General features: G+C 53.0%; 14 protein-coding genes across 14 annotated transcripts; 6 read left to right on the top strand and 8 right to left on the bottom strand.

The window, feature by feature from the left end:
- The first annotated feature begins 40 nt into the window (after nucleotides 1-40).
- Nucleotides 41-624, top strand: M430DRAFT_34588 (hypothetical protein). The gene is made up of 2 exons (XM_024866581.1): nucleotides 41-340; nucleotides 402-624. Exons 1-2 carry the CDS (start codon nucleotides 143-145, stop codon nucleotides 531-533), a joined length of 330 nt encoding a protein of 109 aa, XP_024721521.1. The 5' UTR covers nucleotides 41-142; the 3' UTR covers nucleotides 534-624.
- Nucleotides 545-1,904, bottom strand: M430DRAFT_231147 (hypothetical protein). Its single transcript, XM_024864840.1, has 3 exons — nucleotides 1,653-1,904; nucleotides 1,328-1,420; nucleotides 545-1,270 (listed from the first exon to the last, which is right to left on the bottom strand). The coding sequence occupies exons 1-3, from the start codon at nucleotides 1,816-1,818 to the stop codon at nucleotides 702-704; spliced, it is 828 nt and encodes a 275-aa protein (XP_024721520.1). The 5' UTR covers nucleotides 1,819-1,904; the 3' UTR covers nucleotides 545-701.
- Nucleotides 1,905-2,304: 400 nt separating this feature from the next.
- On the bottom strand, nucleotides 2,305-2,935 carry M430DRAFT_231145 (hypothetical protein). The gene has a single exon (XM_024864839.1). It carries the CDS (start codon nucleotides 2,899-2,901, stop codon nucleotides 2,416-2,418), a length of 486 nt encoding a protein of 161 aa, XP_024721519.1. The 5' UTR covers nucleotides 2,902-2,935; the 3' UTR covers nucleotides 2,305-2,415.
- Nucleotides 2,936-3,275: 340 nt separating this feature from the next.
- M430DRAFT_27313 (hypothetical protein) lies at nucleotides 3,276-3,602 on the bottom strand (the record flags this gene model as incomplete). The annotated part of the gene is made up of 1 exon (XM_024865576.1): nucleotides 3,276-3,602. The coding sequence occupies one exon, from the start codon at nucleotides 3,600-3,602 to the stop codon at nucleotides 3,276-3,278; it is 327 nt and encodes a 108-aa protein (XP_024721518.1).
- Nucleotides 3,603-3,924: 322 nt separating this feature from the next.
- On the top strand, nucleotides 3,925-4,655 carry M430DRAFT_18413 (hypothetical protein; the record flags this gene model as incomplete). The annotated part of the gene is made up of 2 exons (XM_024863868.1): nucleotides 3,925-4,131; nucleotides 4,224-4,655. The coding sequence occupies 2 exons, from the start codon at nucleotides 3,925-3,927 to the stop codon at nucleotides 4,653-4,655; spliced, it is 639 nt and encodes a 212-aa protein (XP_024721517.1).
- Nucleotides 4,656-5,250: 595 nt separating this feature from the next.
- On the bottom strand, nucleotides 5,251-7,215 carry M430DRAFT_119824 (hypothetical protein). The gene is made up of 2 exons (XM_024861759.1): nucleotides 6,941-7,215; nucleotides 5,251-6,890 (listed from the first exon to the last, which is right to left on the bottom strand). The coding sequence occupies exons 1-2, from the start codon at nucleotides 7,089-7,091 to the stop codon at nucleotides 5,578-5,580; spliced, it is 1,464 nt and encodes a 487-aa protein (XP_024721516.1). The 5' UTR covers nucleotides 7,092-7,215; the 3' UTR covers nucleotides 5,251-5,577.
- Nucleotides 7,216-7,337: 122 nt separating this feature from the next.
- On the top strand, nucleotides 7,338-8,439 carry M430DRAFT_27310 (hypothetical protein; the record flags this gene model as incomplete). The annotated part of the gene is made up of 2 exons (XM_024865574.1): nucleotides 7,338-7,693; nucleotides 7,752-8,439. The coding sequence occupies 2 exons, from the start codon at nucleotides 7,338-7,340 to the stop codon at nucleotides 8,437-8,439; spliced, it is 1,044 nt and encodes a 347-aa protein (XP_024721515.1).
- Nucleotides 8,440-8,555: 116 nt separating this feature from the next.
- M430DRAFT_18410 (hypothetical protein) lies at nucleotides 8,556-9,343 on the bottom strand (the record flags this gene model as incomplete). The annotated part of the gene is made up of 3 exons (XM_024863867.1): nucleotides 8,556-9,059; nucleotides 9,112-9,225; nucleotides 9,278-9,343. 3 exons carry the CDS (start codon nucleotides 9,341-9,343, stop codon nucleotides 8,556-8,558), a joined length of 684 nt encoding a protein of 227 aa, XP_024721514.1.
- Nucleotides 9,344-9,528: 185 nt separating this feature from the next.
- M430DRAFT_230994 (hypothetical protein) lies at nucleotides 9,529-10,596 on the top strand. The gene is made up of 4 exons (XM_024864835.1): nucleotides 9,529-9,638; nucleotides 9,701-9,843; nucleotides 9,918-10,143; nucleotides 10,334-10,596. Exons 1-4 carry the CDS (start codon nucleotides 9,636-9,638, stop codon nucleotides 10,337-10,339), a joined length of 378 nt encoding a protein of 125 aa, XP_024721513.1. The 5' UTR covers nucleotides 9,529-9,635; the 3' UTR covers nucleotides 10,340-10,596.
- Nucleotides 10,597-11,084: 488 nt separating this feature from the next.
- M430DRAFT_119812 (hypothetical protein) lies at nucleotides 11,085-14,145 on the bottom strand. Its single transcript, XM_024861758.1, has 3 exons — nucleotides 12,034-14,145; nucleotides 11,845-11,985; nucleotides 11,085-11,780 (listed from the first exon to the last, which is right to left on the bottom strand). The coding sequence occupies exons 1-3, from the start codon at nucleotides 13,766-13,768 to the stop codon at nucleotides 11,440-11,442; spliced, it is 2,217 nt and encodes a 738-aa protein (XP_024721512.1). The 5' UTR covers nucleotides 13,769-14,145; the 3' UTR covers nucleotides 11,085-11,439.
- M430DRAFT_231029 (hypothetical protein) lies at nucleotides 13,946-14,758 on the bottom strand. The gene has a single exon (XM_024864838.1). It carries the CDS (start codon nucleotides 14,550-14,552, stop codon nucleotides 14,124-14,126), a length of 429 nt encoding a protein of 142 aa, XP_024721511.1. The 5' UTR covers nucleotides 14,553-14,758; the 3' UTR covers nucleotides 13,946-14,123.
- On the top strand, nucleotides 14,666-15,403 carry M430DRAFT_231023 (hypothetical protein). The gene is made up of 2 exons (XM_024864837.1): nucleotides 14,666-14,996; nucleotides 15,098-15,403. The coding sequence occupies exons 1-2, from the start codon at nucleotides 14,778-14,780 to the stop codon at nucleotides 15,254-15,256; spliced, it is 378 nt and encodes a 125-aa protein (XP_024721510.1). The 5' UTR covers nucleotides 14,666-14,777; the 3' UTR covers nucleotides 15,257-15,403.
- A 147-nt stretch (nucleotides 15,404-15,550) lies between these two features.
- On the bottom strand, nucleotides 15,551-19,300 carry M430DRAFT_49922 (hypothetical protein; the record flags this gene model as incomplete). The annotated part of the gene is made up of 4 exons (XM_024868102.1): nucleotides 15,551-18,246; nucleotides 18,304-18,724; nucleotides 18,779-19,087; nucleotides 19,148-19,300. 4 exons carry the CDS (start codon nucleotides 19,298-19,300, stop codon nucleotides 15,551-15,553), a joined length of 3,579 nt encoding a protein of 1,192 aa, XP_024721509.1.
- Nucleotides 19,301-19,790: 490 nt separating this feature from the next.
- On the top strand, nucleotides 19,791-20,804 carry M430DRAFT_18405 (hypothetical protein; the record flags this gene model as incomplete). Its single annotated transcript, XM_024863866.1, has 3 exons — nucleotides 19,791-20,288; nucleotides 20,343-20,645; nucleotides 20,700-20,804. The coding sequence occupies 3 exons, from the start codon at nucleotides 19,791-19,793 to the stop codon at nucleotides 20,802-20,804; spliced, it is 906 nt and encodes a 301-aa protein (XP_024721508.1).
- Nucleotides 20,805-21,301: the final 497 nt, after the last annotated feature.

Genomic DNA, 21,301 nt, shown 5'->3' with positions numbered 1-21,301 from the left:
TTGGGGAACGATTTTGGCTTTTTATTGGCTCGTTCCATAACAACGCCTAGTGAGCGTTATACTCCTTGTACCTGGGAAGGACTTATACCCCGTACGGCGTAGATGCGGCTGAGCTCGTGGCTCACATCAGAGGCAAACAAAGATGCATCCAACATATCGACTGCTGCAACGTGCCTGTCAAATCACGCTCTTCACTCGAGCCAACTGCTCATTGTGCACCAAAGCCAAACAGACATTGTCCAACGTTTGGGATACTCGCCCCTTCTTGTACAAGGAAATCGATGTGATGACCCCGGAAGCAAAAGGCTGGCGAGATCTTTATGAATTCGACACCCCTGTGGTTCGTTCACTCACAGTGCTCAAGTCATTGAGTTTCTTTCGTAGCTAATGTTAGTATTCAGATCCATGTCAGTCGTTCTGAGAAAGGGGAAGAGCTTCCAGAGGCGGCATCCAAGGCAAAGAAGCTCATGCATAGGTTCACGGATGAGGAAGTGAAGGCGGTGATGGATTCTGTGGAGCAGGAATCTATTTGATCAGTGCTGGCCTTGAATTACGGGTCCGATGATTCTCACTCTACAATGTGACATTCCCGGGCTCGGGTCATTTGGCTGACTTTCCCGCGGGTGCTCTCTCACTGACATACGGAGCTCAGCTGATTTGATCCCAAGCATATCTGAATTATAATTATGGGTTCTTCGCCTCTATTTACCATAAGGGCCCGTCAGTTTTGGCCCAGGACCCAGACCCTTTGCCTTATTCAATGCGTCAATCACCCCGGCTGGCAAAACGTGCATGTCCGTGGCTACGCTTATCATATGGAAGCCTTCATCGGCGTATCTTTTGGACTGCTCTCCGGAAGTGCAGAAGATTCCGGCTTTCTTTCCCGCGGCGTTGGCCGCTTTCAGGACTTTCGAGATTGCTGCGTGCAAGTCATCGTGCATATTGCCATTGATAATTGGATGTCCGATATTATTACCAAGATCGAAAGGTCCAACAAAGAGAACATCTATACCTGGAACCGCCGCAATTTCGTCAACGTTCTCGAGCGCTTCCTTGGTCTCTATCTGGACAATTGTGAGGATGGCATCATTTGCTTGCTGCAAGTAGTCCCCGGAGCTTAGAGATGGATGGAATCTCTCCATGGGAAAGGGGCTGCCGAACCCACGGACTCCCTGAGGCGGGAATTTGGCGCTCGACACAAGCTTCCTCGCATCGTCGGCGGTATACAGGAGAGGGACAAGGACACCATGGGCACCCGCATCTAACGCTCCTGTTCTTTATTAGCAATTATCGGAATTTGGAATATTAGGCATTGGTCTGAACTTGCTCTTTACCATGAAACCTTGATTATCTGGAATCCTGACAATGGGACTTACCCCACAAGCTGCTATGGCAGGTACGGCTTCGTGCATCGCGGCATCTATGTACAAAGTCAGATAACGGTTACAAGAGACAGGCACCAGACGTCAGTCCCGTGTGGATCTAACGGCCACTCGTCGACCGAGAAAGACATCATGCTACCCGATGGCGAAGGCCGAAGTTCAAGAGATCTTGGGGGGGGGTATAAGGGAAGCTGGGATTTCCGTCGAGAGAGCGATGGGCCGCAGAGGGGGGTTAAAGAACAGCAGAAGTGAAGCAGAGCCCCCACTCACCGTCCATATTCCCATGTTCGCAGTCGACCAGCACCCAGTCAACTCCGGTTCTAGCCAGAACTCTGGAGACGTTGCTGCCTGGGATCATCTGCCAACACCCCATGGCGGGCGCCTTCCCCTCCTCCAGAGCCACCTTCAGCCGGTTGGCAGCAGCCATGGACGCCATCCTGAAGGACGAGTTATGGGAAGCAGCACAGCCACAATCCTCCTATTCCTAAGACTTGCTTTCGGGTGACTGACTCAGGATGCGAAAGGGGCGTGTGAATGACTTTGGGCATCGATTGTTCGGAGGTGATTCTTGAGAAGGGGGATGGCAGTCAGTATACAGCAGGACACAATTACCCCACACTTGGCCCATCCCGCGAAGAGTGGGGTGGGGGTACATCTGGGATCTCCGGATAAGGCGGGTCACGTGGTGCCATCGGCGCAACCCGAGTGCGCGGTCCGTCGGCCCTTCTTAGGAGCGCAAATGTTGTACGGGAATGGGAAGTCTGTACTGTAATAGCCATGTTATAACCGCGACTCGCGAGACATGCCACCATGCACCTGGATAAAGTCACAAGATCCCCCCACTCCCAAAGCGGCAATTCTCGCCTCGCTCGCAGTTCGGGATCTCGAACCGGGCCCGCGACCCCTTTTCCCCTTTTTTTCCCAGGCGTCCCGCGGCTTACTTACCGCTCTTCTGCCCCTTTTCAGCAATGCTCCCTCCCGGAAGGCAGCGCAGTGATCCCGTAGGACCAAGGACCAACTTTCAAAGTCTGGTTCACGGAGACCGGGGGGCCGCCGTGGCCCATCGGAAGCAGAGCCAGGCCTTTCTCGCTGCGGCGCTGCATGTTGGAGCGCCCCTGGGCCCTGGTCCCCCCTGGTCCCCGGCTCTACCCCTCATTGTTTTAGGGATGGTCGCGGGCGTTCGTGAATCGTAACAACGTGCTGGATTATTGGATCGCTGCTCCACACAGCAACGTGGGCGCTTGGACAGAACCATGGGCGAGCACCGCCATGCATGGGGGGTGTTGTGTTTGAGGAGGAGGGAACAACATGGGGTTGGCATAGGTACTGTACCTACCCATGGGCAGTACCGTGGATAGGATTGGGTTGGTATGAGTAATCGATTGGGATTGTATGGTCTCTGGAGGGGAATGGGATGGGAGAGGGAGGTCAGCTGTTCATCTACCTGGTAGGTAATAATGATGGTGGTGATGATGGTGATGATGATGGGATAGCAGTATATTACGGTGTAAATACCCATGATCCGCAAGGTAAATACGGGAGTGGCTTCCGGGATATAAGGTACACCGCTCAGTCGGTGCCCAATAGCCGACACTCGCCGTCAAAGACCGACGGTCCATGATCCGTCGAGAGATCCCGGAGCCGGATGATTACATAAGGCAGCGAACCCCCACGGCGCACGCGTCACAGCCTGACATCCGCCCGGGATCCCCTGGGCGGGGCGAGGAACCACGGCGGTGGGTGGAGGGGGGTTTAGTAGTTTACAGGAGTCAGTCCTTTTTCTTTTTTTTTTCATTTACAACTGTTTGGATGATTATTAGAGGGGTAATGCAATATATAATAATGCAATACAATAATGATCATAAATACTAAAGTATGATTACTCAGCTGCAATCATTCTCTCGCTCTCCTCTCCTGTTGATGACCTGCAGCTGCTATCCCGATGCGGTAGTCTGTCAATACCAATAACCCAGAAAGCCAGAAGCCATAACCCATAACCCATAGCCCAGGACCCAGAACCCACTTCGCCCGCCGCTTCTCCAGTCTCCAGTCTCCGGTCCGCATCCTTGGAAATCCTTGGAACGCCCATAAGATTAAGACTACGCCGCTACCCGCCCCCCCTATCGTGAGTTTTTTCTTAATTGCCTCATTCTTCTCCTTTCTCTCTCTCTCCGTCTCCTTTCTCCTCTCCTCTCCTCTCTCCTGTCTCGCCCTCTGCATTCTGCTCTCTACCGTGTCTCTCTCTCTCTCTCCCGCCTCCCTGCATCACACTGCTACGTCTATAGACAAAGCCCTCCTTCAACACGGTTCATGAAAACGCCCTCTCCCTTCTCCTCCACCCGCTCTCCTCTTTGTCTCCTCCACGGCTGAGGCTTCAACTCCTGTCGCCTGCCGCCGATCTCCCTACCCAACCCATCTCTCCAACCTCTTTGCTTGCCACTCAACAACCGCCTCCTCCCGCACACGCGACCTCTCTCCCGCTCCCTCCCTCGCGCCGTGGATCCATAAAAGACCGTCGCCCGCCCTCCATCCTCCAGACATGATGCTGTCATACGAGAACCGCACGCCCGCCGCCACGCCCGCGCACACCATGACCAGCACCGCCTCGCAGACCCGGGCCAGCGCGCCCGCCCCCGAGCCCGAACACCACCATATCTGGATCGTGACCGGCCCGGCCGGCTGCGGCAAGAGCACCGTCGCCAAGTTCATTTCTCAGGCGCTCGACCTCCCTTTTATTGAAGGCGACGAGGTATGCAATTACCCCTTTTCAGTCCCCCCCTTTCCCTCCCCCCCCTTTTCTTTCCCCCCTTTTCCAATTGACACTGACAATCCCCCCCACAGTACCACCCCAAAGCCAACGTCGACAAGATGACCCGCGGCGAGCCCCTCACCGATGCAGACCGCTGGGACTGGCTGACCCAACTGCGCGAGGAGTCCCTGCAGCGGCTCGCGAGCGGCGCCCACGGCGTCGTCGTCACCTGCTCGGCGCTGAAGCGCAAGTACCGCGACGTGATCCGCGTGGCGCCGTACTACGCCCGCGGCGCCCGCGTGCACTTTGTGTACCTCCGCGCCACCGAGGACGTGCTGCTGGCGCGCGTGCAGGCCCGCCGCGGCCACTACATGGGCGCCAACATGGTGCACAGCCAATTCGACGCCCTGGAGGAGCCGGCCGAGTCCGAGACCGATGTCATCAGTGTGGACGTGAGCGCGCCGCTGGAGGACGTGGAGCGCGAGGCGTTGCGGAGGATACGGGATGTGGTCCTGGAGGATTGATTGATTGAGCGAGCGAGCCTGTGGTGCTTTCGATTCAAAAAAAGAAAGCCCGAGAAAAACAACCCCCGCGATGCTTCACCAAAATTTCCTTCCATCAAGGCGTCTTCCGGCACGAAACAAATCCCCATCTATTCGAGAAACCCCTCTACACTTGCTTTTTCATTTTTGATTTTGGGAACCACGGGGGTTTGGGAGTGGTGTATCAGGCATGTACGGGTACGGTTGGTTTGGGAGTTATATCATCACCATCATCATCATCATCATCATTATCATCATAGCATTGTCATAGGATAAGGTACGATACGTACGATAAGAAAGATAGGATATCAGAGTCAAAAAATAGCATTCGAGTTCGTTCTCGTTTCATGGACTGGACTGACTTGTAGGAAGGAATGAAAGGAAAGGAAAGGGGGGATTGAATTGAAATGGAATGGGAGAAAGAGAGGGGGGAGATGTGGTTGGTTGATTGGTTGGTTGGTTTACCTTAATGTTAGGTAGAGATGAAGATATAAAAAGATAAGATAAAAAAATAATAATATCAAGATATACAAAAGAGAGGTTTAGAGGGAAATGAATCCATCATCGTTTTTGATTTCAATTTTATTTCTTTATTTATTATTCAATTCTCGGTTTATAGATAAAGTAGATACATCTCCTCCTGTATTGTATATCCCGGGAATAGGGGTGGCCTCCTTTTTCATTTCGCGGGGTATCTACCTAGCAACCCCGTGTAACGTGACGAGCATCGAACTCAACCGTCACCATCAGCATCACGTTAAGGCTGAACTGAAGTGAAGTGAAGTAAAGTGAAGGCCCCTACCTTACCTACTACCCACCCACAACATAAGGTAAGGTAGGTACATGCACTATATACCCAGCCAGCCATGCATGCGCTCGTAAATCGGACGCTCGCCGAGCCGCATCAGCTCAGATGCAGCAGCATGGTATCCGGGTTCTCGACAAAGCCACGCACCAGCTCGGCCGCGCGCGCCATCGTAGCACCATCAATGACGCGATGATCCGCACTCCAGCTAAACGTACTGATCTGTTTCCGGACCACCTGGCCGTCCTCATCGAACGCCGGAACAGGCCGCACCTTGCCGATGCCGAGGATCGCGACCTCTGAGTCGACCAGCACGGGGGACACGTACGTGCCGCCGATATTCCCGATGTTGGAGATGGTGATGGTGCCACCGGTGAGGTCGGCGGCGGGGAAGCGGCCGGTGGCGGCGAGGGATTGGAGACGCGAGAGCTCGAGCGCGATGGAGTGGATGGAGAGCTGGGAGACGTTTTTGATGACGGGCACGATGAGGCCTGAGGGCGTGTCCATGGCGATGCCGATATTGTGTTGGGAGCGTAGGACGAGGACGGGTTTGGAGGTGCTGCGGTCGACGTCGACGCGTGCGTTTAGGGAGGGGTAGCGGTGCAGCGCCATGGAGACGGCTTTGATGATGAAGGGGAGGTAGGATAGTTTGCTGAGGTTGTCGAGGGGCGCCTGGGCGAGTCCCTGGTTCAGCCGCTGCCGCAGGTCCGAGAGCTTGGTGAAATCGATCTCGTCTGCGTAGACGAAGTGTGGGATGCTCAGGGATCTGGTCATCGTCTTGAACATCTGGGCTTGCGTGTTGGTCAGTTGAGTGATGGTCTCCTTCTGTGGGCCACTGTCTGCTGCTGCTGCTGCGGCGGCGGCGGCTGGAGAAACTGGTTCCGCGGCTGTAGGGACGGTATCTCGACGCTTTGCAAATTGATACACGTCCTCCTTCAGAACGCGGCCATCCCTCCCTGTGCCCTGGACATCCGCTATGTTGACATTCAACTCCTTGGTGAGGTGCCTGACTGCTGGCGTCGCGAGCGTGGCATGCTTCCCTCTAGGTTGGGGTGGCTTCTCCGGTTCTGGCGTCTCTTGGCTTGGCTTGCTTGCTACAGCTGGTGGCTCTGTTGTATCTTCTGCCTGTGTTGTATCTTGTGCCCGTGCCTGGGACTCCTCGCCAGCACTTGCCGCCGTCAAAGCATCCAGATCCTCCTGCTTGATCTCGCCCTGTATATCGATGTCCAGCAAGGGCTGCCCAACTTTGGCCATCTCCCCTGCTTCATAGTGCAGTTTTTTTATGACTCCCGCGAATCGGCTGGTGATCTCTACCGACGCCTTATCGCTCTGGACCTCACATAACTTGTCCCATTCCTCGACACGAGCTTCAGGCTCCACGAACCATTGGATGATCTCGCATTCCCGAATTCCTTTTATACGTCAGACCGTTCAATCATCTGGGAGATTTGATTCATCTCACCTTCACCGATGTCGGCCAGTAGAAACGGCTTTACCACTTGATATCTTGTAGATGCGTGAAACGACCGGGCTGGGAAGTGCCTCGGCAAGTTGAGGCCTTTGTAGATGTGCAATTGTCTCGCGGACAATCGTGAAAAGAGCTGAGTACGCATTCTGATCCCTATAGCCTCTGCGAATCTCAGGCGAGAAGGAGAAGAGTGTATGGGACTCACATTATCAGAGGGATTGAGGGGTATCAATGGTTACTGGGGTTCTCCGCAATGCGATGAGGTAGAGCGGCTATCGACGGTATATCGACGACAGGGGTGGGTTATCGAGATTTCGGGACTTCCCGTGCGACTGGAGGTTTTTTTGAGGCTCATTCAAGGACCACGTTAGACGCGAGTCCACCAAACACCATGCTCCTCTTACGACGGCCATTAAGGCCGGCCAGCATAAAGTACGATTCTGCGGTCTGTCTGGTCTGCCAATGGCGTTCGTTCGGATCTCCAGCTCGACGACTCAGCGAGAACGGACCGGCAGCACCTGAACCTCTAGCACCTCCCCCCCCTCCTCCACCATCCGCCCTCGACGATGCCCCACGAGCTTATGGCAAAGCAGTCTCCGAATTTACTCCCAAACCTCTGAACCGCCCAATTGGGCTACCGAAGCCGCCGAGACCTGGGCAAAATTTGAGGGTAGATACAAGGACCTGGAGACAAAGGAGGGATGACTTCGTGAACTATGACAAACATCTCGTCAGGCGGAAAGAGCTGTGAGCACGGCTGTGATCCAATTGCAAGTTTGGGCGAGAGACTGATGATGCTTGCTAGAACGCAGAAGATGTCGACCCCGTACTTTCGAGAATGGAGCAACATGCGGCTCCACAAGGGGAAATCCTTCCTCGCTCCCCCGGCCCTGTTCCGAGCGGAACGCGCGCTGTACTTCCCAAACCTGCACGGGCAGACCCTGCTGAAGGACAAGAAGCCGCGCGATACGACGCCGGTCCTGGAAGATAAGATCTCAGTTGTGAGTGTCTTCAGCAGTGCCTGGGCCGAGAACCAAGCGGCCACGTTCGCGTCGGAGAAGCAGAACCCCGAGCTGCACGAGGCGCTGAAGAGCAGCGGTGGCGCTGCACAGCTGGTCCGGATCAACTACGAGGATAACGCTCTCAAAGCTATGATCGTGAGAATGTTCATGCCAAATCTGAGAAAGCAGCTCGGTGTTGATAACTGGGGACGCTACTTTCTCGTTAGGAGAGGTGTTACGGATGAGATGAGAGATGCCATCGGTCTGCTGAATAGCAAGGTCGGCTACACGTATCTCCTGGACTCCGAGTGTAAGATAAGATGGGCTGCAAGCGGACCTGCCGAAGGTGACGAGAAGGAGGGCTTGGTCAAAGGTGTAAGGCGCCTGGTGGATGAACTGAAGAATAAGAGAGCGAGCGTTGCAGCTCCCACGCCACAGCAGGTTGCAGGCACTCCAAAAGCGACACCTGCACGAAACCAGAAGAGGGCTTAGTCTGTAATCTGGTATAATTGTCCGATATACCCATACATACTTGTACAATAACAAACCCGGCTCCCATGCCATCTGAACGCCCGCTCCAAACGCTAGCAATGTATATGAGGCCCCGTTCACATGAAATATAAGAACATAAGGAAGCAGAAGGCAATGAAGCTTCCCATAATAATCCCGTCCCTCCTCTTCTTCGCCGATATCCTCCCTATCAGGCTATTCAAGCCGGGCACCTGACTTGCCGCCCCTGTAATCCTCCTCTGGATGCTCGCCAGTGTCTCCCTCTGAAGCACAAAGCTCTCATTCACCGCATACGCCTGGCTGAGCACCGAATCCGTCATATTATTGCTGTTATCTATCCTCCGCCTCTCGCCGATCATATACTCGGCTTCCGCCGCCTCGGGGTTACTGGAGTGGTACGCATTGACGTCGCTCCGCACGTTGGACAGCAGGTTGGCGCGGTTGCGAGCCTCTTGCAACTGGGACTTCAAGCGTGCCAGCTCTCGGCGGTGCTCCTGTAGAACCTCGCGGTGGCGAGAGAGATTGTTCTGTTTGGTGGCGGAGGCTGTGAGCGTGGCTTCTGAGTCGAGGAGGCGTGATAGCTGCGAGATAAGGGTTTCCCGCTGGAGGAGGGGGCATTAGCATTTAGTCGACTGGACAGAGAGGCTATCCTACCTTCTCTAGGATCTCCTGTATTTTGGATTCCGTCTGTCTCTCATCTTCGGACGGTTTAATGGGTATGTTTGGGACGGATGCGAATTGAGAGAATGTATGGAATAGAGTGTCTGTCTGCAACGATAGATTAGTCCCGAGCCCAGGGTATTCTTTCCAAGAGCCGTACCTGTGTTTCTAATGATCTCGCCTGCTGTCGAAGCTGGGCCCAGCCCGTTCCCGTGGACGAAGCCATCCTATTGTTTAATTCGTGAGGGGGAGATTGAAGTTCCGTTGTATATCGAAGGCCCCCTTCAACCAAACGTTGCCTCTCGGGGCAATCGATGCGCGGCCCGTGCCTACCTCGTCAGGCTACGATTATTTGATACGCGCACTCCCTCCACGTCCTAAAACAGCGCACACACCAGTCACGGGACGCACTCAGACAATTTTCCATTTTCTCGCACCAACCGAAACCTCGAATTTGTGACTTTTCGCGACAACACACGACCTCATTTCGACAACGGTACTCACGACAAACCTTCAAGATGGTAAGGATGGGCCCGGCTACAGCATATCTATAGCGGCTCAGAGGGCTAATACACTTCTACAGTCGTCCGGAAAAGTCAAGGCTGGCCAACTCTGGTCCAAGAGCAAGGAGGACCTCACCAAGCAGCTGGGAGAGCTGAAGACCGAGCTTGGTCAATTGCGCACACAGAAGATTGCCGGAGGTTCATCCGCCAAGCTCACCAAGATGTGTGTATCCCTTTGTTTTGCTTCTAGAGGTAGAGAGAGAGAGCCGTTTTCCTAACATGGGTTTTCTTTTCCAGCCATGATCTCCGAAAGTCGATCGCCCGCGTCCTCACAGTCATCAACGCCAACCAGCGATCGCAACTCCGCCTCTTCTACAAGGGCAAGAAGTACCTCCCTCTCGACCTCCGACCCAAGCAGACCCGCGCCATTCGACGACGCCTGACGAAGCACGAGAGCGGGAAGCAGCTGGAGAAGACGAAGAAGCGCGCGGTCCACTTCCCCCAGCGGAAGTATGCTGTTAAGGTACGATTTTTACTGTCTCTTTGTCTCTTGACAATCTCAGCAAGAGAGAGAGTCGATCGAGAATCCCATCATATCCATAATGAAAACGAGAGATTATCTTTCAAGATATCCCAATCTATCTATCTACTTTTTCTACCTACATACATACCTTTCAAAAGACCATCCAACTAACGAGAAAACCCAAAAACAGGCTTAGATTTGAGAAGATCGCAGGCTGGCGTGGTTCGGGATGATTTGTGGCATGGCTCTTTCGCAAAACGGCTGGATGCTTTTTTCAACGGCCGGTGTATCATCGAGGATATAGCGTGGCGGGGCATGGCGCCTACTCAAATATAAAGAGCGGCATTGAACAAATACCCTACCCATATTTGTGCTCTCTCCCTCCCTTGCTACGCATAACTTCGGAAATTCTTTACCGCCGCCGCACACCGGAATGATATGAATGAATGAGTGCTAGATGGTGAAAACGTGTTTGTGATTTTTTTGCTGCTGGCCTATTCATACGAAATCCTCCCTTCCCTCTTCCCTACCGTACCGGTATATCCTGCCCATACTATCTATCTAAGGTATCTGTCCGAACTATTTCATCAGCTGACCATGACCATGACCATTAAATGTGTACCTAATGAGGTATACATTCCCTCCCGCAAAGAGATATCCATCCATCCCCCCTTCCCTCTCCCCCCAAACCCAATCAATTCCTAAACCCCTCCCCCATCACATCCCAATTCCACCCCCCATCACACCCCATCACAAACCCATCCTCCATTTCCAAACCCCCAAATCTAAGAAATCTTCACTCCACTCCATGCAATTTCAACTCTAACATGAGGTATAGGAGAGACGGGGTTAAGTAAGTATATGTATATGTCTATAGAGAGAGAGAGAGAGAGAGTTGGTAGATAGATCAAAACTAAACTAAACTAGACAAATAAGTAAATGGACAGGCAGAGAAGAGAGGGATGGATGGGATGGATGGATGGGATGGGATGGTGGACTTTTTAGGTAGGTAGGTCCTGTCCTGTGCTTTTGTTTTGAGAGATAGATGGATGGATGGATGGATGGAGAGAGCTTGGGAAAGAGAGGGACGAGAGGAAAGAAAGGGAGATGAAGAAGATGAAGAATCCGGACGCCGGGGTATATATATTGCAGTACCTAATGAACTACAAGGATAATAATGATGATTGATGACAAAAAGAAAAAAGAAAGCCTCCAAAACCCAGCTACTACCCGCCGGCTACAACGAAAAAGAAAAAAAAACTAAATCTCCAGTGATCGATCCCCAGTGACGCTCACTCACTCCCCGCCAGCAATATCAGAAGGCGGAGTCGACGATACCTCCGAGGCTGCGAACCCGACCTCGCTGCCCTCCGTCTCCGTCTTGACAGAGCCCGTCGACGAGGATCCGGCGCCGGGCTCGTTCGACGAGGCCTTGCGGTGGATGGACTGGTGGCGCTTCAGCTGATCCAGGCGGTGGAACTTCTTGACGCAGCCGGGGAACTTGCAGATGTGGACGCCTTCCTCGCCGTGCGTCTTGCGGTGCTTGGCGAGGTTGGAGGATTCGGAGAAGCAGGCCCCGCAGCCGGGGTAGGGGCATTTCAACGGCTTCTCGTTCGTGTGGGTTCGTTCGTGGATGGCTGGAGGGAAGATTGTTAATCTTGTGTTTTTCTTTTTGGAGAGATGAAGGGAGGTTCTACTTACTGCGTGCACTCTGTTGTGGGAATGTTTTCCCGCAGTATTTACACTCCCATGGCTTCTCCCCCGTGTGAAGACGTCGATGCTGTTTCATGGATTGAGGGGCTGAAAATACCTCGTTGCAAATGTCACAACGGGACATTTTATCTACCTAGTGTTAGCCCTTTCTCTCGTCGAATACTTTGCAAGACTTACAGCCTGTATGAGTTGCCATGTGCCGCTCCAGTTTTCCTCGTTGTGAGAACCCCGCCTTGTCACCTAGTTTTGCCGGACGACCACAGTTCTCCCACTGGCAGAAATAGCCGGATTTATTGCTTAACGACATCAGATGCTCATCTTTGACGTGCTTCTGGAGGTCCTCCTCGGTATTGAAAACTGCCCCACAGACATGGTCAAATCCAATCTTCCACTTGCAGCGATTGTTCGCATCGTCTCCGGGCAATTCGTCATCAGCAATGGCAGTGGGATATTGGACCATCTCAGTGTGTGTAGCGCAGTCTGCCCCGGTATTGGTTAATCGTAGGTCCGGCAATTGGTGGTCCTCGTTGAGATGAGTGAGCAGTTGATGCTGATCTGGAAAGAGGGTACCACAGGAGTTCCATTGGCAAAGCAGCGCCCCTGAAGCTGGCATGGCATGGGCCTGGTCGAAATGGTTGTGAAGCATGGCTGGGTTCAGGAAGGTCTGATCTAGAGAGCAATCCGGAGCTGGACAGCTGTAATTGTTATTATCGAAAAAGTTATAGCCATGATCTATTTCCAGATGATGCATGGGGTTGTAATTGATACTCTGGGGGCAATTTTCTGTCGGCATAGGACAATTGAAAGTCATCTGAGGGTCTAGATGGACCCGGTGGATGTGCTCAGTCCATTCCTGCTGGCTAACAAGCGGTTGCGGACATCCACTCCAAGCACAATTGAGCATCGAAGGGCCGTTGCCAGCATTTGAGCTCCCCATAAATCGCGAGCCCCATTGAACAGGAGGAGGGGCAAAGAGCGTGCCGGTGCCGGATAATATCAGGCCCGATTCATTGGTATATGGCGACAGGGAATCGCTCGTAGATTGAGGAGTAGGCAGAGCCCCAGCTGGGGAAAAAGTGTTCTTCATATTGTTGGCCATCGAGGGTGTAGAGGGAACAGAAGAGCCGGATGCGCTTTGGATCTCCTCAACCCGCCCCATGAGATTCGGATCGATCCTGCTCTCGGGCGAGAGCTGGGACATCTGTGTCGAGGCTTGAGCGTTCCATGGAGAGTAGTCCCAATTCGAAAGCCTTGTCGATGATGGGACGACTTCTTCCGGTTGTCCTTGCTGAATAGCCTCGCCAAGGCACTGGTTCATACAGACTGGTTTTGAGCATTCCGGTTTCCTACAGGGAACAAGAGCCTCTCTCCGGACCCCACAGTCTGGTTCCAGACAGGGAAGGCCTTCAGAGCAACTACTGCAACATTGGCTGGTACGAGTATCGGAGACCGAGCTGCTGGCCCAGTGTTGGTCATGATTATGATCATGATTCTGATCAAGAGTATGGGCCGCTTGAAATTCTTGATTCTCGTCCAACGGGGCATTCTTTTTTTGGCGCTTCGCAGGAGGCGGAGCTTGAGGATCTCTCGCGGTTCGTACACGTTTTGGAGCGCCCATTGCGCTCTGCAAGTGGGTTTGGCCGTTTGCCAGCCCGTAAGGGAGGCTTCGAGGAGGAGCAGGAGGGGCATTCATCTGGCTTGGATGCGACATAATGAGGGAGGACATTGAGAAGCCGGGCGCATTGTGAGAGCGAAGCATACCGTCGGGCGGGAACTGAAGATTGCGCCGCCAGACATCGTCGTCGAAGGGCGAGGAGGTATAGGCCAGAGACGGCTGATAGACGGATTGAGGGGTGTTATTCATGCCGGAAATGGCGGCGGCGGTACGGAGGTGATCCTGAAAGGTGCCCATGACGGGGCAGCACAAGGTTGAAGATTCCAAGGATTCGAGCGACGCTGGACCATATGGGAAAAAAAGATGCAAAGGTTGGAGAAGAGAGAAGGCTGGCGGGAAGGGGAAATTTTGCAGAAAGAAGAGAAAACCGTGGGTTGCGCGGGGAGCAAACCCTTAGAGCGTCCAGTAGCAGGAAGATGATATCAGGTACGGGTACCCGTCCGGGTACTCAGAAGGCTGAGAATTCGGATTTTGACTGGAGGATCGTCCGCGGGGGACAGCGAGTGGGTTCGATTGAGAGACAAGACAAGACAAGACAAGAAAAGAAAAGAAGATGATGATGATGAAAGAATAATGAAGAATATTCTTTGGGTCATGAACAATGGAGAATGAGCTCTTCCAGAACAATATTCGAAGGAATAACGGATCCATCTTCAGCCAGGAGAAAGACGACCTTTTGCCCGAGGACTGACGGAAGTGAAATGCGCTGACATAATCCATCGCCCCTCATTGGCCGACGATCAGCCCCGCCGTTATCGATAAGACAAGACGACAGGAACGCCTCAGGAGTCAAAGGACGGTCGACGGTCGGAGGGATGGATATTCCGTCGATGATGATGATATCGGCGTCAATTGGGAGAAGAGAAGTAGTTCTGTGACGATGGATCTCTCTGCCCGTCCACCAAGGGAAGAGTACTTCTTCCATTGACCCATCCGAATGGCAGCCAAGACAACAGAAGACACTCGATAATAACTCGGCACCGCCACGGCTCCTCGCTCGCGACAACGCCCCCCGCCCCATGTCATTGCGCCGCCCGTCGAATGCAGTACCTCACCACCAAGTACGTACTACGTACCTTATATATCCATCGCGTACCAAGTCCAGCCAGGCGCGGGCAGCAAAACAAACCCAATTCTTATACCGGTCCCGCTCTCTTCTCTCGATCCTCGTCATCCACCCATCCTCCTCCTCCTCCTCCGCCTCCGCATTTCGACGTCGTCCACTTCGCGCTCTGCGCACTCCGCCATGGGAAACATCTGTGGCAAGCCAAAGCTAGCCGCGCCAGATCCCTCCGCGCAACACGACCGACCAAGTATCCCCTCCACCGCGCCTCCCCGCAACACCAGACCGACCTCGTCCGTGCCCAAGAAGGTTGGCGGGCCGCCGCGGACACTCGGCTCCTCCAGTGCGGCTCCTCCCCAGAGCGCCGAGGATGCGCGGAGGAAGGCGGCCGAAGCGGCTGAGGTGGGTAGCTAGTTCATTCCAGCGGTCGTCCCCCTTTTCCCCTCCATTTTTCGTCTGGGGATGGATGTTGCGGCATTGTGCTGATTTGCTGATTTGTGTAGGCAAGGGCGAGAGCTGCGAAGGCCCCGAAGGGCAAGCTGGCGAGCCAGTTGCAGGAGCAGAAGAAGCAGACCCGGATTGACACTTTAGGCGCCGCCAGTCGAGATGAGCGGAGGATGAGAGATGCAGATGCCGCAGCTGAGGCAAGGGCGTTTAACTAATTAATCGTGAGCCAGTTGGTTAGTTGAGTGAGGGAAGGTGCCTAGAAGCACGCAGCATGGTTACAGACACGACGGAAGAGGAGCGCAAGTTGGTTACTCCGCAATGGGCCTCGAAGCAAAACTGCATGATTTTGGACACGATGAAAGAGGAAGATGATATATCTAATATGCTGCGATGGCGCATGAGGGTGAGTTAGGAGTTTTTTGGCAGAGAATGAAATCCATTGAGCGTTCAAAATTTCCTCAGAATCTTGTGCTATATTTTCTTGCACGGTGTCACCAAACCAGTACTGACTACACAACATTATACCGTCCACTTGCAGGGGCTCTGCCTTCTGCATCTGCCGCTGCCATCGTCCCCTCCTTCAATAACCTCATCAACTCCCTCATTGCATTAGTAACCACGAGCTCAGTATCCCCCTCGACGAGAATATACAATTTCGGGTCGCCGCCCGGTTGCACTTCCTTCCCAGGTGGATAGAAGCTCCCTTTGGTCGTGATCGAGGTGCCCGTTGCTTCAAGGATCTTGGCCACGTTGGTCCGGTTCGTGACAGCCCATCTCGCTTTCTGGGGGAAGTCGTTGATCTCCAGAGTGGCGTGGAAAGCACCCGCATCAGGTCCCTTGTTATCAATGGGTACCCCGGATCGTAACTGGCCGGTCTTATTGAGTCGAGCATTGATGGCGTCGATGGCCGACGTGACTTTATCAAGCGGATTCTTCGAGCCGCCTGAGGACGAGGAGGCTGCAGGCTCGGTACGGTGTACCGTGATCTTGCCATCCAAATCAATCCCCTTAGGAACGCCGAAAGGCTGAGGGGTGTGAGGTGAGGCTGCGGGTTGGACGGCAGAGGCAGCTTTGAGCACGATATCCTCGTCCGCTTTCTCCTCCTTCTCATCCTCATCATCCCCGTCAGTCTTGTGCGTCTTCCGCTCACGGATTCTCGCTGCTTCACGTTCCGCATCAAGCCGCTCCAATCCTTTTCCTCCGAATCCAGAACTGTCTTTTGATTTGCCCGTCTTGACTTTGTCTCGGAACGATTTTCTCATCTCGTTCAGCCGTTCAGGGACAGGCTGTCCAGACTGCTCGAGGGCCTTAGCTATCCCTACGGAATACTGCTCCTGGTCCTCGGTAATGAAGGTTACGGCTGTCCCAGTATTTCCTGCTCTTCCTGTACGACCAGCTCTGTGAACGTAATCCTCCAGATGATTTGGCGCGTCAAAGTTGACGACTAATTTGAGTTGCTTCACATCGAGGCCTCGAGCCGCTACCGAAGTAGCAATCATTATAGGCACAACTCCAGCTTTGAAGTCATCTATCGTCGAATCGCGATCGATTTGATCCTTGCCACCATGTATTGACATGCAAGGGTACCCTTTACGCATCAGATCCTTCAGTAAGTCATCCGCCTTCTCTTGCCGATCCACGAATATAAGAGTACGTGCATCTTCGTCCTTGTCATACAGCTCTCCCAGTAGCTCCAGCAGCCGGTGGAATTTTTCCTTTTCCTCGCGCACCTCGACAATCTGGGTGATCTCTTTCGCAACGACACTTCGTCCACCGACAGTAATTTCAACCGGTGACTGGAGGGTCTTCTTAGCTAGAGCGTCCATGATTCGAGGCATGGTAGCTGAGAAGAGAATTGTCTGTCTGTCGGGTCGGATGTTGGCAAAGATCTTCATGACTTGAGGCTCAAAACCCATATCAAACATGCGATCTGCTTCATCCAAAACAACGTAAGTGACTCGCCGAAGGTTTGTGACCCTACCGGAGTTGGCTGCCAGTAGATCTATCATTCTTCCCGGTGTGCAGACTATAATTTCAGCTCCCCTTTTGAGATCGGCAATCTGGTCCTTGATAGGAGCTCCACCATACGCGCAGACAGCACGAAGGTTCATAGCTTTCAAAAATGGCTTACACTCTCTATGGATTTGGGTTGCAAGTTCTCGCGTCGGTGTCATGATCAGGCCTATAGGGCCATCCGAGCCTTCTAGTGGTCGTTGGTCTCGAATATGGCGGAACATAGGCAGGAGGAATGCGATCGTTTTACCGGAACCTGTTTTGGCAACGCCGATAACATCTCTACCAGACATTATTGCGGGAATTGCTTGCGACTGGATCGCTGTTGGCCGTTCATAGCCTAACTTGCGGATTACCTCAAGAGATTGATAATTGAGACCGCACTGCGACCACTTCTGCACGGGTTTTGGCACTGCTTCTCCAGCAACCTTTATGCCGTCGAGCTCAAGCCGTAGATCTGCGAGGTCGGCTTCAGTCATGTCTGCTAGTTCTTCCGGTTCTGTATAGAAGTTCTTGCGGAACGGCTCAAGATCCATCTTTGCATAATTTATTGCCGGTAAGTCTTTCTTTTTCCTCACTTTGCTTGCCATTGCAAGAATATCGTCTGGGTCGGCTTCGATAGTTTTGAGTTCTACATCGTCGTCCCCAAACAATGGCTCTGGCTCCTGCTGTTGACCCTTGCTCTGGGTCTTGTTGAAGGTGCCATTTGTATTCGGAGCAGCAAAGGGGTCACCCATCTCGTCCATAAATGCGTCCAAGGGGTCAATTTCTTCTTCCTCCGCTTCGGCAGGGCGGGCGTTCGCATCGGGCGCGTCATCCATTTTGATGTCCCCATTTGTAGCGGGTTCAGTAGTATGATCCAGCTCGCCATCCTGGTTGGCCTGTTCTTGGAGTCTTTCCTCACGTTTCTCTGCGGCTGCCCTCGCTGCTGCCGCGGCCTCTTCTTCGGTGCCTGCAGCTTCCATGTCTACATCATCATCCTCTTCTCCCTCAACACCGTTAGCGAGCGCAGCATCAGCATCATCGGCGTTTGCCAGAGGTAGGGACGGTAGCTTTTCAAGTTTCTTTCTAGATTCTTCATCATCTCCAAAATCCAAAGCTCGTTTTGAGGAGGATTTCTCGTTATCGATACCAGATTTAGCACCAAGCCCGAATGCACTGAGGTTCCCCCTGGCTTTAGGCAGTGCAGATGCTCCTTTGATATAGTCAGCACACTCTTCAAATATGAGCTTAGAAATTGGGTATGTACCATTTGATGCACTGTTGAAGGCTGTTGGCTTGTTGTCAGCGTGTAACCCTTTGGCTGTAGAAGTTAAGGTAGCGGACGCTTTAGATAACTCTTTGAGTGGTATATCATTCCCCAGAGTACTTGCATTATTCGAATTCGCCACCGCTTTCTTCGCGATCGCTTTTGGATCGAATTTCCCGGCGTAAGGCGCTGGTGACGCAACATTGGGAGTTCCTGGAGATAGTGGCGAGCCAACGGAGGTTGATCTGTTGGCCTTTTGATCTATATCATCCAGAAGTTTTCGAGTCCCTCCTGCTCCAAGATCTTTCTCCTTACGTTCCTTATCCTCTGCCATTTTCTTCTTCCATGCTTCCAGCTTCGCAAGACGTTCTGCCTTCTTCTCGGCCTCAGTCTGGGCAGCGGGGGTTGGTGTTTTGGGGGCCTGTATAAACAGTTTAGCCATTTGTTTACCAGAGGGTGATGGGTATGGGCGAACCTCGGTGGCTTTCGCGCTTTCCGATCTACTTGGAGCCTTCCCACGATTATCTTCGCCTCTGCTACGGGACCATGAGTCAGTAGAATCCTCGCGGCGCCTTCGAGCCCTATCATAGGAGTCGTCTCGCCTGTCCCGGTAATCCCGCTCTCGGCTTCTGCGTCGCCGCCTGTCTGGAGATCGCTCCCTATCGGCATATCTATCTCTGCGGTCCCTTGATCGATCTCGTCGGCCGGACCTGTGATAATCATCGTCTCTGCGGTCTATCGATCGTTCCCTTCGACGATGGGCATCGCGGTCTCTGTGGCGACGCTGTCCAAGACCGTGGTTAGTAGAGTGTAGAAGTGCTCCGTCGGGTTGAGATGCCCTTACATCTGCGCTGCGGGAGCGACTGCGCCGTCTTTGGCCCCGAACATCATCCCTCCGATCGCGATCCCTTCGGAAATCATCATCTCTCTTGCTTCGTTTCGAGGAGTGCTGGCTTCCTACTGGCGATGGTGAGCGAGAATCCCTGTGCCGGACCATGTTGCCTCAGTCAACGGTATTTCGCGGGCAGAAGTACTTTCTGGCAGAGTTTGAAGGCAAATTCTACAGTAACCCTAGTGTTCCCGCCTCTGTCGAGCCCGTGGATTCGGGAAATGCGTGTGCTGAAGAAGAGTGGTGCTGGGAGGTAATTCCACGGCGGCGTTCAACATGTATGGAGGTGAGGGTATGTAATAAGGTAGGCTGAGGCTCACATGTGGGTGGAGGCTGATGAGAGAAAGCGAAAGCCCAAATTGGTTTAGCGTGAAGCGTAGAATCCGCGCGCTTGGAAGCTCCGTCACTGGGGAGCTCGCGTGTCAGAAAGGGAAAGGAAGGGGCTGGCTGGTCATGCTCCAAACACGAGCTCCATCAACATCGATCTTGCAGCTCATTGCTGCCCCTCCAACGTCAATCCCCGATAATTCTGCTCTGGAGTGCCGACATCTACCGAAACAGCAACAGAGGCACCTCGAGTGTAGTTTCGAAAATCATCATGTTGTCGAGTATTGGACGATCGGCCATTAGGAGGGTGGTCGCCGGGGCGTCGCAACCGTCAACAACCCGAGTATTCCAGAGCGTCTGGCATCTACAAGCCGCTGGTGTCTCGAAGAGCACTGACAATGCTTTATCCCGCACTCAAGTATCTTTTGAGTTTCGACGATTCCTCGCTGCAGCAACCAAAGCCACTCGGGCAAGCAAAACAAGTGCAGAGTCGAAACCCAAAACACCAGTGAAGAAGGCGAAGGACAAGGCTGCTGCCAAGCCAAAGACGAAAGGCAGGCCCAAGAAGAAGAAGATTTTGACCCCGGAAGAGAAAGCAAAGCGGGAGGTCCAGAAGCTTAAGGCGCTGGTATTATCACCACCAAAGCTGAAACCAACCTCGGCCTGGAAAGTCCTCTTCTCGGAACTATCTGTCCCTGGCCAAGCGGTGTCGGTATATGCGAAGAATGTTGCGGAGAAGTACAAGTCCCTGAGTCCTGGTGAGCTTGAGGTATAACAGTCACGCCGTGTCTTTTGTGGTAGTTGCTGACAAGGTAATCCCTAGGCATACAATCACACAGCCAACCAGAACAAGGAGGCGAACGAAGTTGCTTTCAAGCAGTGGATCCAGAGCCACACACCTGAACAGATTCGGGTCGCCAACAATGCGCGGATGCTCTTGAAGAAACGGACTGGCAAATCATATCCACTTATCCCAGATGACCGAATTCCCAAGAAAGCTAGAACTGAGCACGCTCTGTTCACACAAGACAGATGGGCCTCTGGTGACCTGAAGGGCATCAAATTCAGTGAAGCCAGTCGAATTTTGCGGGACGAGTACCTTGCCTTACCAGAAAGTGAACGCAAGGTTAGTGCATTGATAAAGAGCTCTTCTCCCACTCTGAAGACTAACTTTCTACAGGTATACAAAGACCGCGCCGAGGCCGATAAGGAGAGATACATCCAGGAGTTCAGAGCGGCCTTCCACCGCGATCCCCCATACCTCCACAAGCAAGCGACAGCCTAATTTCAGTTTCTGTTCTGAATCATTAGTCTCTAAGCCTCGTCTTTCTACGATGGGAACTCTTTGGCGTGAGGGTGAGGGCGAGGGTAGTTTAAGGTATTGATATCTTAGTGCTGGACGTGGGTTGGCAGCAGGTGTCCAGTCCTCTCTGTCTGTATGTCTGTATGTGTATGGTTTAGGGGGAGGGGGAAAGGGGGAAGGTCTTCCGAGCGTCTCTAATGCGCTGCACAATTTCCTATGTTCTTCGAGAAGGCTTCTTTCTTGTAATGAATGTATTGTAAAGGGCCCCTGGCTGTCTGCGGGCCTTCGATGACGAGCAGAGGGCAGAGAGGGAAAGAAAGAAGGTGAAAGTGGAAATACTATTGTTCCAGTGTCATGTTATGCTAAGGTGAGGCTGAACCTTGTCAAAGGATTGCCGACAAGAGACACAGAATGTACCTATCCACAGAACAGAACAGCATCACGCAACACAGAAGCACATGACATCTTCTAAAGCGCCG

Source organism: Amorphotheca resinae, assembly GCF_003019875.1.
Source record: "Amorphotheca resinae ATCC 22711 unplaced genomic scaffold M430scaffold_5, whole genome shotgun sequence".
In the NCBI taxonomy this organism is placed as follows: Eukaryota; Fungi; Ascomycota; class Leotiomycetes; order Helotiales; family Amorphothecaceae; genus Amorphotheca; species Amorphotheca resinae.
This window is presented reverse-complemented; position numbering and strand designations above follow the sequence as displayed.

Bases quoted from the DNA above. Each gene is read 5' to 3' on its own strand.
- M430DRAFT_34588 (XM_024866581.1), top strand. From the start codon at position 143: ATGCATCCAACATATCGACTGCTGCAACGTGCCTGTCAAATCACGCTC. The intron at 341-401 runs GTTCGTTCACTC...GTTAGTATTCAG, and splicing joins ATGAATTCGACACCCCTGTG to ATCCATGTCAGTCGTTCTGA.
- M430DRAFT_231147 (XM_024864840.1), bottom strand. From the start codon at position 1,818: ATGGCGTCCATGGCTGCTGCCAACCGGCTGAAGGTGGCTCTGGAGGAG. The intron at 1,421-1,652 runs GTGAGTGGGGGC...CTTTGTACATAG, and splicing joins CGAACATGGGAATATGGACG to ATGCCGCGATGCACGAAGCC. The intron at 1,271-1,327 runs GCAAGTTCAGAC...AATAAAGAACAG, and splicing joins TCAAGGTTTCATGGTAAAGA to GAGCGTTAGATGCGGGTGCC.
- M430DRAFT_231145 (XM_024864839.1), bottom strand. From the start codon at position 2,901: ATGGGTATTTACACCGTAATATACTGCTATCCCATCATCATCACCATC.
- M430DRAFT_119824 (XM_024861759.1), bottom strand. From the start codon at position 7,091: ATGCGTACTCAGCTCTTTTCACGATTGTCCGCGAGACAATTGCACATC. The intron at 6,891-6,940 runs GTGAGATGAATC...GACGTATAAAAG, and splicing joins ACTGGCCGACATCGGTGAAG to GAATTCGGGAATGCGAGATC.
- M430DRAFT_230994 (XM_024864835.1), top strand. The intron at 9,844-9,917 runs GTGTGTATCCCT...TTTCTTTTCCAG, and splicing joins TCCGCCAAGCTCACCAAGAT to CCATGATCTCCGAAAGTCGA.
- M430DRAFT_119812 (XM_024861758.1), bottom strand. From the start codon at position 13,768: ATGGGCACCTTTCAGGATCACCTCCGTACCGCCGCCGCCATTTCCGGC. The intron at 11,986-12,033 runs GTAAGTCTTGCA...AACACTAGGTAG, and splicing joins CATGGCAACTCATACAGGCT to ATAAAATGTCCCGTTGTGAC. The intron at 11,781-11,844 runs GTAAGTAGAACC...TCTTCCCTCCAG, and splicing joins CCCACAACAGAGTGCACGCA to CCATCCACGAACGAACCCAC.
- M430DRAFT_231029 (XM_024864838.1), bottom strand. From the start codon at position 14,552: ATGGGGCGGGGGGCGTTGTCGCGAGCGAGGAGCCGTGGCGGTGCCGAG.
- M430DRAFT_231023 (XM_024864837.1), top strand. From the start codon at position 14,778: ATGGGAAACATCTGTGGCAAGCCAAAGCTAGCCGCGCCAGATCCCTCC. The intron at 14,997-15,097 runs GTGGGTAGCTAG...TGATTTGTGTAG, and splicing joins AGGCGGCCGAAGCGGCTGAG to GCAAGGGCGAGAGCTGCGAA.